At 34.8% G+C, this 16925-nt stretch overlaps 2 protein-coding genes across 3 annotated transcripts; one reads left to right on the top strand and one right to left on the bottom strand.

Moving 5' to 3' along the window:
* Positions 1-296: 296 nt before the first annotated feature.
* On the top strand, positions 297-9684 carry LOC136202397 (aminotransferase ALD1, chloroplastic). 2 transcript variants are annotated; one of them, XM_065992983.1, is made up of 10 exons: positions 297-358; positions 436-461; positions 548-615; positions 693-809; positions 882-944; positions 1384-1488; positions 1587-1637; positions 6112-6432; positions 7537-7743; positions 9355-9684. In XM_065992983.1, exons 1-10 carry the CDS (start codon positions 303-305, stop codon positions 9646-9648), a joined length of 1308 nt encoding a protein of 435 aa, XP_065849055.1. In that variant the 5' UTR covers positions 297-302; the 3' UTR covers positions 9649-9684. The 2 variants fall into 2 exon arrangements, with proteins under 2 accessions (XP_065849055.1, XP_065849054.1); XM_065992982.1 differs by having other exon boundaries at positions 693-944.
* Positions 9685-11764: 2080 nt separating this feature from the next.
* On the bottom strand, positions 11765-14268 carry LOC136202396 (F-box/kelch-repeat protein At1g22040-like). Its single transcript, XM_065992980.1, has 2 exons — positions 14055-14268; positions 11765-13568 (listed from the first exon to the last, which is right to left on the bottom strand). The coding sequence occupies exon 2, from the start codon at positions 13481-13483 to the stop codon at positions 12077-12079; it is 1407 nt and encodes a 468-aa protein (XP_065849052.1). The 5' UTR covers positions 13484-13568; positions 14055-14268; the 3' UTR covers positions 11765-12076.
* Between the last annotated feature and the right edge of the window lie 2657 nt (positions 14269-16925).

The following is a 16925-nucleotide window of genomic DNA, read 5'->3' as shown; positions in this document are numbered from 1 at the left end:
TAATTTAAAAGAGAATATGCTTATAACAAGTGATAGAAAAAGAAGGAAACTTCATCAGATTTTCCAAATAGGAACAATTACCAAAGAAAGATGGAAAAAATAGAACCATTAGGTGTATTTGGACTCATTTTCTTTTGATATCGACACGTCATGTGAAACCGACACCGACGGTTTCTAATTACGTATTCGATGTAAAGTTTTCTTAGTGTTCATTGACTGTGCCAAACATCTTTCTATCTCTCTCTCTATATATACATCTCAGAGTAGATAAGTTATACTCTTAATCTCACATCAAACTTAAAATGTTTAACTCTACGACAACTCAAAACTTCTCGTCGCCTTTGATTGCCGAAGCCAGGTAATTTCTTTTGCATACCCACTTCGTTTTCTGCATTGTGCTTAATGTATTTTGTTACTTATCAAGTTATCATACAGATCGAATGTCCGGAAACAAGAACCAGGTACGATTGCTTTGCTTAGAGCTTCTTATAGCATGTATAAGTATAATGTTTCGATAACTCTATTTGATTTTTTTTTTTTTTTGTAGTTTTTCGAACAAAGGTACCACGTAATATGAACATGGAGAAGCTACGAAATGGCTATTTGTTTCCCGAGGTCTCTATAATTCCTCAAAAACATCATAGTAATGTATTAACCTGTAGCTTAGTTACGATATCGAATTTTGTAACCAGATTTCGATGCGTGAGGTTCAGCACATTGAGAAGTATCCAGACGCGAAGTTGATTAGCCTTGGGATTGGTGATACGACAGAACCTATACCGAAAATCGTAGCATTGAGCATGTCGGAAGTAATTGTTTTTCCTGAGATTTCATCTTTTTTTTTTTCAATTGATAAGTCTTTTTATATGATTTTTTTGCAGTATGCAAATGCTCTATCAACAGAAGAAGGTTATAGAGGCTATGGAGCTGAGCAAGGCAACAAGGTACATATAACGTTTTTCGGGTTAACTCGGGTTCTACTACTCTATCCCGTTATATATAAGTCTCCTAACCAATTTCAAATCCTAGCAAAACTCGTGGTTATACTACTCTATCCGGTTATATATAACATAAGTCTCGTAACCAAGTGTATGTTTGTCACAAAATAAAAATTACCCGTGGCATAAATACATCAGGAGATCCTAAGTTTCTGATATGAAAATACGCCACGGATTTTGAATTCTCATGGCATGATTCGTGGCGCAAGTGATGAGTTGTTGGAGTTAACTCTATTTATTGATCACTAAGTAGAGTCGTCTTGTGCTTGTACACGTTCCAAGCCCAAAAGAACATTCGTGTGGAGCGGTGGAGGGTTGTGTTACGAGATAGTCGAAACTATTTTCGTTATTTCGGAGATTATAAAGTAGTATTTGCAAATAACAGGAACTGAGAAAAGCAATTGCAGAAAGATTTTACAAAGATGTACATATAAAACCGGAAGAAGTCTTCATATCAGACGGCTCACAGTGTGATATAAGCCGCCTTCAGGTATCTTACCGGAATCAAGTTCTCCATCCGGTGATTCTAGAGGAATCATTATCTTTTATTTCATCTCATTAACATGATGTTTTTTTCTATATTTACAGCTGCTCCTGGGGGCCAATGTGACAGTAGCTGTGCAGGATCCGTCGTTTCCGGTGATTTTTTCGTCTCTTTTTCCATTTGATCTTAATTGTTTTCGTTGCGGTGTTCATTTCTATTTCCGTTTCCGTGTTGGTGCAACATAGGCTTCTTGTAGTTTGGCCATAAGTAGGTTGCTTTTGATTGAAGGAATATGAGTTAGTGAAAGTAATTCTCGTTGCACGAAACTCTTGTTCAGTAGTATTTTCACGTTTTCTGTCCATCTCCATTTCCCTATCTTTTCTGTTTCCTGATTATGTTTTAGAAATAACGTTTTTCGATGTCTGCTTCGGTGCAACATACATTAAATGTGTTTATCATTATATTACTGATCTTTTGGCATCTTAATTGCCTAACAATGTTATCAGATCCGGAAAGGAGGCCGGTTCGACTGGTTGAACCGGGAATCGGCCAGGCTTCCGGTGTAGGTCTCAATAGTTCGATTGACCTTCAAAAAATGGGACAGCACTGAGTTTAAACCGGGAACCCGCATTAATTATTTAAAAAAAATTTAACAGATTTTGTAAAATAAAAACCCCAAAAAAAGTAATAAAAAACAAAAGTACAACTAAAACATAAAATAAATTAATGAGCTCGTTCTTTTTTTTTTATGGATTAATTATAGGTTATGATTAATATTTGATAGATTGTGATTAGTTATAAGATTTATATATATTTAATATATATAAATTTTATTTATTTGTTTATTACGTCATCGGATTCAACCAATTTGAGTCATTTAATTGAACCAAGTAACCTATGGTCTAACTATAAATCCGATTTCATATCCGATCCAGTCTGATTTTATTTGTTTGTTTTTCCACATGGTTAAAAATAGTAAAATGGCACAACGTGACCATCCAATAAATAGATTCAAAAATATATGATTAAAAAGACAATAGAAAAAATAAAAGCCAAACAACCTCACTACAAAAAAAAAGGCAATTTTGATCCGTATTTAATAGTTAGAGGACTATGAATGTAATTAACTCCAGCTAATTTGCAAACTACACAAACTAAACAGAATTCCATTGCTTTTTAGAGCGGTGTAGAAAAATATAACCGATCGAACCTATATATTTCGATTCTAATGATTTTATCTATGAATTGATCGGTTTGGATTGAATTAATTATAGTTGTTGATATATTTTGTTGAAATTGAATTGCTACATTGTTTTAGTTATTATTGTGTAAGCTTCCTTCACAATTTGTATAGGTTGATCCAATGTCATGTACAGTTCACTGTGATAAATGACGGGTCTAGAATATCAATGACATGAGCTTTTGGGGTAAATTAAATATGTGATGTACAATTTTTTGTATAATTTCACATTTTGGTGTATCAACTTCACTCGTGCACACTAAAATGTACAATATTATAGGTGATCTCCTCTCACTATGGTGTACAACAGTTAAAAATGACCGATCAACTCTAATCAACCCGCCACATCACCCACTTTTAACTCATCTCTTAAAAAAAAAAAGTGGGACTCGTCATCTTTTCCAACATTATGTCTCCATAATTAATTTCTCTCTCCTTTTATTGTTTTCATTCTCTCTCTAATTCTTCTCTACTCTCTCTCCTCTCAGTAACTCTCTCTTTCTTTCTCTCTTCCCATTCTCTCTCTAACTCTCCATTTCTTCCTCCTCTCTCTCTAACAATTATTTTGAATCAGATTTATTTCCATCATGTAGAGTTCACTGTTATTAGCGACAATGACCTGAGCTTTTTGAATAAATTACAACCGTGTGTACAACATTTCCGCAATTTCACACATACTATCTCTCTTTTGCACACTAAAATATACGACCGTATAGGTGACCTCCTCCTATTATTGTGTAACACGTAAAAATAATCAATCAACCCTAATCAACATGCAACGTCATCCAATTTTAACTCATCTCTTAAAAAAAAACGTCTCATCATCTCCTTCAAACTTATGTCTTCATAATTAATTTCTCTTTCCTCTATTACTGTTTACAACATCTTTTCTCTCTAACTTTCACTCTCTCTCTTCCTCCTCACTCCTCCATTATTTCCAATCAGATTTGTTTTCATCATATAGAGTTCACTATGATTAGTGATGATGACATGAGGTTTTTGAGTAAATTACATATACGATGTACGACGTTTATATAATTTCACATTTGATGTACCACCTTCACTTTTGCACGATCAACCACCACATCAATCACTTTTAACTGAGCTATTAAAAAAAAGTAGGACTCATCTTCTTCTTCAACATTATATCTCCATAATTAGTTTCTCTCTTCTCCATTATTGTTTCGAACATCTTCTCTCTCTTACTCTCTCTTTTTCTCCTCTCACTCTAACTCTCCCTTTCTTTAAAAAGAGACTCCCCTTCACAACAAAATATTTTGCCATATGAAGAATATTAGTGAGATGGAGGACAAAATATTGAAATGCAAGTAATTCCATTTAGGGGGAAATGATTGATGAAATAAGCTTTCACATCAGAACTTAAATTGGAAAGTTAAAAAGCATATTACCATTTCTTTATTATCATTATTGGTATGTTTTGGCAGATTAGACAGATCTATTTGTAGCATACAAAGAAACTTGCACATAAAATTCCAAATCCCTAGTAAGAATACACATGTGGATACATGGCCTTATTCTGATCCTACTTTTTCACTCAATTATTTCCTCTTAATCATTAAGAAAAACAAATAAGAAAAACAAATAATCTGAAAATTGAGAAATGAAATTTCCCATTGGAAATAATTGTTGGAGAAATAAATGTAGAGAGAGGAGCAAACACTGTTAAAAAAACAAGGCAAGATGGACCGCCTATATCCTGCTTAGGCGCTCAAAATCGAAAAACCGACCTAATTTTCTCCGATTAGTCCCTCTAGACGCGCGCTTTTTTTTTTTGCTCCTAGGTGATTTGTAACTGTATTGACTTCATCAAAGCCACCTAGACCGCCTAAGCAACGATGAGCAAAACCGTTTTTTAATTGTGAACTTTTTTTGGCTTTATTATTTCAATGTTTGCACATTTTTAAAAGACATGTGGTACAAAACTACTTGTTTTTCTATATTAAGTAATTTTATATTATTATTTTTATATAGTATATTATATATTTTTAATTAAATTTATATAACAATTAATTGATTAACAAATAAAAAATACAAATATGATTAAACCACGATTAATCTCCAACTAATCATCGAAAGCTCTGTCCACCCAACTAGAACCTAACCTCTGTTACAATCTTAGGAGCAAAAGAAAAAGGAAGAGAGAGAGAGAGAGTAAAGGAGAGTTAGAGGGGAAATGTTGGAAATAAAAATGGAGGGGAGACATATTGATTAATCAATATGAAGATATAAGATTGATGAAGATGATAGAATCCACGTAAATGAGTTAAAAGTGGATGATGTGCTATTGACTAGTCATTTTTACGATATTATAGTGGAAGGACATCATCTATAATGTCGTACATTTTAGTGTTAAAAAATGAAAATGGTACATCAATGTGGAACGATGTCACCAATAAGGTTGTACATTTTAGCGTGCAAAAATAAAGATGATACATCAAAATGTAAAATGGTGCAAACATTGTACACTACGTATGTAATTAACCCTGAGCTTTTTAAGATACTCTCGAGTCGAGCATTGATATGATATGATCATGCTCTGCTCATCAAAAAAATTGACAAGTTCAAACTCAACATCATTTTCACAGCCTTTGCTTGTGAGCGGCTCGTTAATTCTATTAACGAAGTTCGCTCACAAACCACTTAATAATGAATAATTATGTTAATGTGATATTATTTGATAACATTTACGCCCATAGTGTACTCTCATGTCATATTTAATCCACTTTGGATGGAAACTAATCGATTTGTTAAATCTTTTACCACATGACACAATTTTTTATACGTGACAATTGACAAAAAAAATTCAACAAATCGGTTAGTTTTTCATTCAAAACGGGTTAAATGTCACCTATAGACTGCAAATATTACCAAATGATACTGGGAAAAATGACAAAATTTTAGATACCACATTGAGTTTAATTCTAAAATTCATAGGAAATTATATTGTTTTACATATCCCCTTTTATACAAATACTAACCTTAAAATAATAATCAAACTAAACATATGTTCATGAACATTATAATCAAACAAGCTTGTTCGTGAACTTAAAACCAAGCTTGCTCGCGAGTTTTCGAGCCCCATTTCGTTGCTCAAGCTCCTATCGAGTTGAACGAGCGACTCAGCTCATTACAGCCCTACTTATGAGTGTTCTGCCTTTGCATAATTAACACTCTATACACAACTTGCATAGAGCTTTTCGACGTTTTCCAGTAATCAGGGGTGCTCAAGGCCCCCCCCCCCGGATCCATTACTAACTGTGGTCCAAGTCCTATTCATTTGATCTTACATCTTCAAAACATGTCTACACATATTAGAATGCATTTTACTTCTATATAACTCAGTACTCTCCTAATTTGATATGAAACAGGCATATATAGATACAAGTGTAATAATTGGTCAAGCTGGTGATTTTGAAGAAAAAGGTCAGATGTATAAGAACATTGAATACATGGAATGTGGATCTCAGAACAAGTTTTTCCCAGATTTAAACAGAACATCAAGAACAGATATAATATTCTTTTGCTCTCCGAATAATCCGACCGGTCATGCAGCATCAAGGCAACAATTAGAGGAACTAGTGAAATTTGCAAAGGAAAATGGATCCATTATAGTTTTTGATTCTGCTTATTCAGTTTATATAACAGATGATTCCCCTAGATCCATCTATGAAATTCCTGGAGCTAAAGAGGTAAAATCTTCTGCTCTTTTTTTTTTTTTTTTTGTGTGTTTCTAATGTTGTGATGAAAGACGTCAAAACAAGTTCTAGTAGCTGTAGTGACGGATTCAAGATTCACGGACAGGGGTACTTGGGGAGCTTTTTAGTGATCTATGAGTGCTAAATTGGTACTTTTTGGGTGCTTATACTGAAAATATTAAAGCTCGGTAAACAACTTGGAGTTTTCCGGCGTTTTCGACTGTGGATAATCAAACCCCTCTGCCCCCGGATCCGTCACTGAGTAATTGTCTAAAAATCATGTCACTTGTTGGCTATAATATAGAAAAGTATCCTGGTAAAAGTTTATTTTTTATGCATTCCTTGTTATTAGAGGTGGTAATTGTGTATATGACCCGACAACATGCATGACACGAGACCAATACGAATTTAGTAGGTTAGTGTTTTATGAAATAACACGAATATTTAAAATTACTATTATACACTCTCATATATTTTTACGTATCACCTCAATAGAATTGATAAAATTACAATTGTCACATGAAAGCACGAATCGAATCTCATGTATTTTTATATATCTTCCTTAACAGAGATAGCAAAATTACAGATAACATGTGAACACATTACACAAACCCAACATAACATAAACAGATTAGGGGTTTGTTGAAAAGATTTTAGGTGAAAGTTTTAGACAGTAAGAGTTAGCTTGTTCATCAAAAAATAACATAAATACGTAGAAGTTTTAAAAATGTCATTATGAAAGAAGGTAGTAAAATTGCATGCGAGCTATAACACAGCACAAAAATGAAACTAACAACAATAAGGAATGGATGGATCCAGGGGGATGGAGCACCCACTAGTTGTTGGAAAATGCCAAAAATTCTATGGAACCTGTGTATGGGGCTTTAATTTTTTATGTAAAAACGCTCAAAATATATCAATTCACTAGAGAGCACCACAAGCATCTCCTATTGGAGACTCTGGATCCGTCACTGAACACAATCATGACATAAACTCATTTGACACTAACAATAATAACAATGATGATTGACATGATACGAACATGAACTACTTACATGAATGGTTACTCCTACTTGTTATTCTATGTTTTCCTTCCAGGTAGCTATTGAGATATCATCATTCTCGAAATTTGCTGGGTTCACTGGGATTAGACTTGGATGGACAGTTATTCCTAAAGAGCTACTGTTTGCAAATGGTTATCCTGTAATTAATGACTTCAATCGCATTGTCTGTACTTGCTTCAATGGTGCATCAAACATTGCTCAAGCTGGTGGCCTAGCTTGCCTTTCTCCACAAGGTTTCAATGTAAGCTCAACAGTTTCTACAAGGATTCCTATCTGCTAAAACTATAACTGTTCAGGTTTAATGTTAAAATCCATGGTCTCTCAATTTAGACCTTACAGTTTTTAGGTCCTTCAAAACCGGACATAAAAGTCTATAAACTTTGCACTTTACTAACATAAAAGTCTCTTATAAAAACGATCTCAAAATGACCAATAATGACTTCAAAATGAAAAGGTTAAAAAATTGAAGTTATTTAGAACGACATTTACTATGCAACCATAGTTTCCAATATTCCAAATCACTATCTATAGAGCTCTCTCTCGAAACAGTGATTTTTCTCTCTCCCAAACGACAACTAAACAACCTCAAAACCAAAAAGTTCAAGAATTAAAGTTGCTTAAAATATCATTTCTATCAGCTCTCCAATAAGGATTAACCTACAACTGGAGTGATCAAATATTAAGGGGCTTTTATGTTAGTAAAGGACAAAGTTTGAAGACTTTTATGTCTAGTTTTAAAGAGGAAGGATCATAAACAAAATAAGGCCTAAGCTGAGAGACCATGGGTGTAATTTACCCCTATTCTTCCTAGGTGTTTATTGTCATAAATAAAGAATCAATTTTGGTCTTTTGAACTTAGTTAGGAAGGTAAGATAGATACAAAATAAACTTTACATATCAATTTGGTCCAAACTTGTAAAGTTGTGGATAAAATTGATATCCAAAGATGGATTTGGGCCTATTTGACCTTACAAGTTGTCGAGATAATAACAATAAAAGTTATTTTTAAACCTTACTTATCACTTTAAGATTTTGAATTAAATAGTTACTTGACATGGTGGTAAACCAGAGCCTCCTCGTATTTCAATGTGGATCATCCATGGATATTTATTTCACACTCTAGATAGTTCTCGGCGTGAAGAAGTGTTAAATATCCAATTGCTTTACTAGTGAGTCATATGGCTCCTTCTATATATGTAAGACAGTCTTCTCCATTTAGGGTGAGTTATGAATTTGTTTACATAGAATCGGAACCTCTTAAATCAAATGGTTAATGATTCAAATAATGACAACTCTATTTATTTATGAAATTTAAACAAATGGTAAGATGAAGTTTCTGAACCACGTATATAAGTTTATGAACTTTGCATTTTACTAACATAAAAGTCCCTTATGAAAGTAAACAATCTCAAAATGACTGTTGACGACCTCACAATAGAAAAGTCTAAAGAGTTAAAATTGTTTAGAATCATATTTCTCATTGAGTCACATTTTCGGTTTTCTAAATCACCATTTGCAGAACTCTCTCCCCTAACCAAATAACAATTCTTGAATGATCTCAGTACCAAAAAGTTCAAGAATTAGAATTCCCATCAGCTCTATAATGTATTAGAGTAGAGTGGCTAAAGGTTAAGTGACTTTTATATCATCAAAAGGTAAAGTTTAGAGACTTTCATGTCCGGTTCTAAAGTTCAAAGGCCATAAAATAAAAGTAATGCCAAAGGTCAGGAGTCATGGATTTAATTTACCCCCATTTGACTAGATCCTCTTTCTGTGTGTAATTGATGGTTCCTTGCTAAACTCTACTTAAACCAAGAAACAGAATTCAAAACTGGTTATGAATTTTTCTCAGGCGGTTTCTTCGAAGATCCGCCGCTACAAGGAGAATGCAGAGATACTACTTGAAAGTCTTGCTTTTCTAGGCCTAAAGACTTATGGAGGTGAAAATGCCCCTTATGTGTGGGTGCACTTCCCTGGTTCCAAATCTTGGGATGTGTTTGATGACATCCTTGACAAGACACACATAATAACCATACCGGGTTCTGGCTTCGGTCCCGGCGGTGAAGAGTATATAAGAATCAGCACGTTTGGACGCCGGGAAACCATTCTTGAAGCTTCAAAGAGACTGAAAACACTTTTCTCTTAGGAGAAGAAAGAAAGAAAGTAACACCAGGGACGGAACTAGGGGGGTTGGCTCGAGCCCCGGCAGGCCACCGGAGAATCGAGAAATTTTTTTGTGTTAGTAATGGTGTCTGATAATATTTTGGAGAGAATTATATTGACTCTATGTAGTATTATTTCAATGTTTAAAGGTAGATGAGATGGTTAAGGATGCTTACTTTTATTTAAGATGTCCTATTTTCAACTCCCTCCAACCTCATTTTCTTTTAACCCTGGCTTAGTTTGGGTTCTGGTTCCACCACTGAGTAACACCCTACTTTTTTGCCCAACTATCTGAATAAGCAGAGGCAGTATATGGTCTTTGCCATAATCTGAAGTATCTATTTTATTGTTATGATTTGGATGTGAATTTTTTTTTGTTACATTTGCACTTGCAAGGGAGCTGCTAGAAGTCTACATACAGATTTAAAAGAGAGAATTATTTTTTGTTGGTTATGTTAAGCAAATGCAAATGTTTGTTGTTGTTCAAGCTCCGAGACGACTGTCGACAGGTGTTAATATGTGATTTGTGACTTCTGAAAACATTAATTTACGATTGGGATGAGTGACATTTTGGATTAAAATGATAAAATTATAAAGTTGCGGATCAAATTAATACGCAAACTTTATACTCTGGTCACTTTATCTGAGAATGTGATTATCAACCTAGCATGGTAAACAGAGCATTTCTGCAAATGGGGTTCCAATTGGTGAAAATCTCAGATGATATACACAGGGAAGTTAATACAGATGCGATTATGTCTGTAGGTCCTAGAAAACATAATTATTAAAGGTGTGCCTTGTGCAAGAGGCGCTAGGCCTTGAAGGCGGTAGGCGAGTGCTGTTCAGTCGGCGCTTGCCTCAGACACACCTTTATGCGACTGTCTACGTTGCACAGACACAGAAACGGATAAAGACACTAACATGTAAACAGACACTGGAAACATTTTTTCTAAAACATAACCTTCATAAAATAGCCTTCAAACAAAAACAGACACAGAGACATGGACACAAAACGCTACTAAATGGAACTGTCCATGCAGCATAGGCGCCTGTCATGGGTATAAGAGGCGCGTCACTAGGCATCAGTTTTTGACTTGGGACCTTTTTCAAGGTTTTTAAATTTATATTAGATGTTTCAATCTCTACCTAACCTTATAAAATCATCTAAAGTCCAATAAATAATAAAAAAAATAAACAAAGAAGAAGAAAAAAAAAGCCAAGAACTTAAGCCAAAAAAACCTTAACACGTGGAATTTTTAAGAACCGAGAAGAATCGAACAGAAACTTTAAATTACTGAGAAGAACCCAATAAAATTTATATGTATATGACTAATTTTTACTTTTCATTCTTTTTTGCACCTTGTGTCGCTCAGGTGTGTACGTGCACCTTGTGCCTAGACTCTAGGACCCCTTGTGCCTTAGTGTGCCTTGCGCCTCTAAAACTATGCTAGGAACCCAAGCAACATCCTTGTCCTTAACTTAAGAAACTTCACCAACTTTAGCATCCATTCTTTTTAAATTCTAACACTGAGTTACTCCATCTTTCAAGCAATGGGGTTGACTAATATCACAGCCAAACACTAGTACTAGACAACTCTGAAGATTCCTTTCATATTAGCATATTTCTTTTTCTCTTTTTTTACTGTTCATAAAGCCAGAGCTAGAATTCAAACTCTCAACGTATTTTCAATTTTCATCATCCAGTTGAATCCAGATTCAAGCCGGGAAGAACCCTCTAAGAGCAAAGCTCCCGGAATAATGTTTTCGCCATTAACAAGATTCGAACCTGAGACTTTATCTAACGGAAAGAGCTTTTAACCACAACAACCTAAGTTAGCTCTATACATGAACAAGTTCTTACTACATATTAGCTCCCAAAGTTTCAAAAATGAAATTGCACCAACAAATGCCAAAACTGAGGGTTGACTCTATAATTAAATGTTTCCATTATCATTCAACTTACATTAAAAATCCATTAACTGAATACGAAATTAGGAAAAGGAGAATAAATTCCCCTGATATCCTGTTTTCCAGTAAAATCATCACCTAATCACATGTAAATGCAATGAATGTTTACTCTTGCCCATATACCAATGGTGTGTCAAAACGGGTTATTGTGTCATAATCACCTTATGTTATCTGTATATTCCAGATGAATCTATAGGATATAAATGACACAAATATATAATTGTGGCAAACATGTAGTATCAAGCAGGTTGTCTCCGTAAATTGTGTTGTTGTGTCAGAAATTGACAGCTCTATATACCACAATATACATCAAAGATTTGGAGAATCAAAACATACCATTTCTAACCTCTACTTTCTAAACATCATATCTGTATAAAGATAGCAAAAGCAATGTTTAAAGAGCATTCATCTGCACACTCAAATAGTAAACAGGTAAAATTCAGCTAAAGATCAAGGGTCTGACAGCTAACCAGATCAGCAGGACTAGTTCTCCTTGTGGCAATGACCTTCCAAAGTTGTTCAGATGGCTCGCTCGATGATTCATCAGATGCAAATGGAGATGAAGATGAAGCTAACTGATTTTGAACATCTGCCTGCATAACTGTAATACTATTGTTGGTATCTTTAGTGATGATATGAAGCTTCCCGAGTAAACCAGCAAGCAAATAGGAAGACTCGGAGCTATTGAAGTCGCAAATTGGAATATCTCCAATCAAACTTTTCCAGGTATCGTTTAGGTAATCATATACCTTGATTGTGGCAATATCAAGAGAACTAGATGGTTCAAGTGCATACAACTGATCATCTATTGTGACACTTAATTTTGTTCCTGCCTGTTTAACGGGCCAACCATCACCCATGCCAGATGGCATTTCATACCACGAATTGATCTCTGGATCATAAACCTCTCCTCCAACATCCACGAAAAATGGCCAACAAAACAGACTCTGGGATACGAACAACCTTCCTCTATATGATGTCATTCCAGTTGCAATGGGCTTCAGTAAATCTGCCAGAAAAGCAGTTGGAAGCACTTGAGCCTTCAAAAAAGGCATGTTTGGGATCCCAGACCATAAGCCAGTATCAGGATCGAAAACTTCAGCAGATAGAATTGACGACAATTCCCCGCGGTCTCTAGTAACACCTCCAACAGCATAAAGCTTGTTGTTTAGGATGCCAGTCTTACAAAAGGCTCTACCAACAGACATCGGATTCATTTCATTCCACACATTTAGAATCGGATTGTACTTCCATACACATCTCAGAACTGAAGCTTTGCATAGTCCCCCTAATACATAGAGGAAGCCGTCAACAGCTCCAACAGCACAACCCTGAAAGGGTATTGAGTTTTCTGCCTCTTTCTTTCCAAGCCAGCCCCTGAGCTTATCTGCAAATTTGATGCTCGAGTGTACTATGTTCCACATCCTAAGTCCAGCGAAACCTTTTCTCGGTTCATCTTCAAAAGAAACACCAGGCATCAACGGCAACCTTTGCCATCTTCTAGACAATGGATCCAGGGCATACCATAACAACCTCTCATCTTCAACCTTTGTTAACAAATAAAGCCACTCCTCAGTTGTACCGAGTTCTTTTCTCACATTGAATAGTTCAGTACTTACAATGGCTGATTTCCAAGCCCGACATACTAACTTCAATTGCAAGTAATAAATCCTCGGTATTCTGGCAAGGATCTGAATCGATATCTCATCCGGAAGCCTCTGAATCAATCTCGGATTTCCCTCATCAAAAGTCAATGACATTCTCTGTCGCTTGCAAGATTCACCCTGCGATAACTCAAAAACGTCTGTAGCTACAGTCTTTGAACTATTTCCACTTATTACAGCTCCCATCACTAATTTTCAGGAAACATAGATTTATATCTAACTAATGATCCAGCTTTTATCTCCTTAAGCCCTCCTTATCGCTGCTTCACATCTAGATAAAGTAAGACAACCAATGAGCATTAACTTCATCACTAATCAAAGCAAGTTTAAAGCCTATAAATCCTCATGAATTCGCAAGTTTCCTTTGCAACTAAACAGAAACTATAATTACAAATAACATAATCTTAATAACGACGTAAAACGGAAAGCCATTCTATCAGATAAACGAAATTAAGACAGGAACAATGAGTAATTAAGCCCTTAATTATACAATTAATTAACAAAAAAGAAGAACAAAGACAAGTTAAACTACCCAGGCCACGAAAATGAATCAGTAGCGCAAAACTCAAATTCAATCTACAAAGAACCAACCCATACCCTAAAATTTAAAAAGTAAAATTTCTAAGCCCACTTAACCTCAGCCCCATGTTCGTTTCCCAGGAAAATCTTCCCCAAACATGAGTTACTTATTTTATCGCATTTTGAGCTCGAAAAGTGTTAGAAAACAAGGATTAAAATGAGAAGAAGGATACAATACCTTTCAGTTCATGAAAAAAAGCTCTTCAAGAATCGGAATTAGGGAATACAGAGATAAGGTTTTAATGGGAGATTTGTGAAGAAACAAAGGCGTACTGTGTGAACAAGCTAATCGTGTGATTCGATTTTTCCATCTAATGATAATAAAGAAATCGGGGAGAACGTCGTGTTTAGCCTACGCAGTTGCCACATCAATGTTGGTAACAGCTAATTTACACACATATTGAACAAATAAATATTATTAGTGTAAGAACTAAAGTTTGGGTATAATTAATTGTAGATAAAGCAACACTTTTTTTTTTTAACCAAAGAATGAAGGAATAAATTAATGAGCCATCAATTGGTAAAAGTTTAACAAATCAAACGTAACATAATTCGAAATTGAATGAAAAAATGTAGGACAAGTAATGAAACGTGATGCTCTGGCAATTGCATACGTCAATCTATTAGCTTGTCTGCGGGTCCACTTGATTGAATAAGTGTCATTTTGAGATAGAATATCACCGCACTGTGAGATTAGGTCTCCAAATTCGGAATTGTCCTCCAAACTCATGTTGTCTTAGTATTCCTTTGTAAAGTCGCATCCAAACTATTCAAAGCTCCTCTGTACTGTTCACCACGAGAACATCTCAAGAGCTTCTGCTTTTCTCCGTGTTTATGCGAAGCAATAATCAGCTCAAAATCATGTTCAATGACAACGTTTTTGGCCCACTCGATCACTTCTGAACTTGTTTGAAAAATCTCAATAGTACATAAATGGCTACTGTAATTGATCCCGTCACCACCAAAATCTTTTAATGACACCTGAACATAAATGAAACTATAATAATTATTAAAACTTCACTTAAAACGGGTGTAAAAGTCAAATAATCGGCAATACTGCATATTGGTTTGTCCATATGCTTAGACGGTCAGGAAAAACATCTGGCCATTAGACAGACGGTTAGGAAAAATGCATGGCCAATGGCCAGGCGGTACTGGAAAATGCATGGCCATTGGCCAAGCGTTTTTACTGATCGTCTGTGGAAAATAACTTAAATTTTCTCGAAATTTGTACCTCGTCTAATGTCTGATTCGTAATCATACATTTCTAGGATTCTTGAGTTGTAACTCATCAATTATTTTCAGAATTTCAGTTTTGATCAGAAGAGAGAAACCATACACAATTTTTGAAAGAAAAATATGAAAATGGCAAAAATATCAATATGGAGGCGGTAAGTAGTAATTAAGGACAGTAAATAGCAATTCACCAAAAGAAAGAGAAATCTTGGAACGATTAATAAGTAATTTATGACAGGAGTTAATGATTGCACCAAATTCCGATAAATCTTATAAACTGGATGGAACCGTCAAAACTACTTATTCCTCATCGATAAATAATAGCTTCGATAAACAGCAGCTTCTAGTGAAGACTCAATGCCCCAACTATCCTAGGAGGAAAAATATCAAAAAAATTGAACACCTGAGCATAAAGAAATGATCCAGCAGCGTTGCGACGAATACTCCCATCACGGTACAGTAAGCTCATGGTATACCTGCAGGATCAAATTTTTAGTTTCAGACCGCCACTCATTGGCGTTACCCATCTTTCCACCCGTCAGATACCACCGTTCACCGAAGTCAAGATTGTTGCTGTCTGAAATTGCTGAAAAAAGTCTTACACAAACGTGTAGCATGCATTGGCGGAATAAAAGTCTTCTTCTAATTGTTCGAGTTTTGTTGACACCAAATATTCTAAAATCAACAGTAAATGACACTCTTGAAGAATGCCAAAGAAGATAGGAATAAGTTATATATTACTAAATTAAAATTCTATAATTAAATAAAATTAATAAATCAATTACTTAATGTCAGAGAAAAAAGGACCCTGAATGATTAAAGTCATTAACCGTTTTACTTGTTAAATCTAAACCTTATGATGCTTTGAATCTTCACCCTAAATTCTAAAAAGTCTAGATCTAACGGTTTGGTCATTTAAAGTCCATATGAACATTACTGATGGGAGAAATCATGATTATGTGGAAAAAAAAAAATTAAAAAACGGTTTCGTCTTGCGTTCCTAGACGCTCAACTCTAGAGGTCGTTTTGAGGAATTTACAGTAACTGTGTCCAATTCTCCTGTTGAACCCACTTGTTTCACTACTGCAAACAAAAGTGAGGAGTGGTGTAAGGCCATGGCTAAGGAAGTTGAGGCCTTAATGGCCAATGGTACCTAGTCAATGGTTCAACGACTTGATGAAAGAAATGTCATTACAAGTAGGTGGCTCTTCCTATCAAGCATCATGTTGATGGTAGACGTGGCCATGGGCCGGGCTGGACCAGGATCGGCGGGGTCTATCGGGTTTTTAGGTTAAAATATTCAATCCAAACCCAATCCAGCCCACTATTAATTTAGACAGGCTCAGGCTGGACTGAGCTCGGACTTAAAAATCAAATTTCAAACCCAACCTATATATATATATATATATATATATATATATATATATATATATATATTAATTATAAAAAATAAATATTTAATATATAAATATATAAATTTATTAATGGAAAAAGTACAAAAATAAACCTTATGGTTACATCTGTTTTCGATTGCACCCTTGTGATTTAAAAGTTTCAAAATGGTACTTTGAGATTCATTCCGTTAGCAAACACACACCAAATTGACTAACGGTGTTAAAAGTCAAAGGGAAAAGAGTTAATTTAGTTCTTATATTTATTTATTTTAAATTAACCCCTTTTATTATCTAATTATTACAAACAAACCCCAAAATAAAAAAATAAAAATCAAATATACCATCATTTTCATCTCTCTTTAATTTCTTTTCTTTATCTCTCTTCTCTCTCCTCTTTGTTAATTCCTCTCTCTAAAATC

The sequence above is a fragment of the Euphorbia lathyris genome, chromosome 8 (assembly GCF_963576675.1).
Source record: "Euphorbia lathyris chromosome 8, ddEupLath1.1, whole genome shotgun sequence".
Lineage (NCBI taxonomy): Eukaryota > Viridiplantae > Streptophyta > Magnoliopsida > Malpighiales > Euphorbiaceae > Euphorbia > Euphorbia lathyris.
The sequence above is the reverse complement of the archived record's forward strand: the minus strand, read 5'-3'. Positions and strand labels throughout refer to the sequence as shown.

What these genes read in the sequence shown, in the direction of transcription:
- LOC136202396 (XM_065992980.1), bottom strand. Translation starts at nt 13,483, where the DNA reads ATGGGAGCTGTAATAAGTGGAAATAGTTCAAAGACTGTAGCTACAGAC.
- LOC136202397 (XM_065992982.1), top strand. Translation starts at nt 303, where the DNA reads ATGTTTAACTCTACGACAACTCAAAACTTCTCGTCGCCTTTGATTGCC. An exon ending in TGTCCGGAAACAAGAACCAG is followed by an intron (nt 462 to 547) that starts GTACGATTGCTT and finishes TTTTTTTTGTAG; the next exon opens with TTTTTCGAACAAAGGTACCA. An exon ending in GAGCTGAGCAAGGCAACAAG is followed by an intron (nt 945 to 1,383) that starts GTACATATAACG and finishes TGCAAATAACAG; the next exon opens with GAACTGAGAAAAGCAATTGC.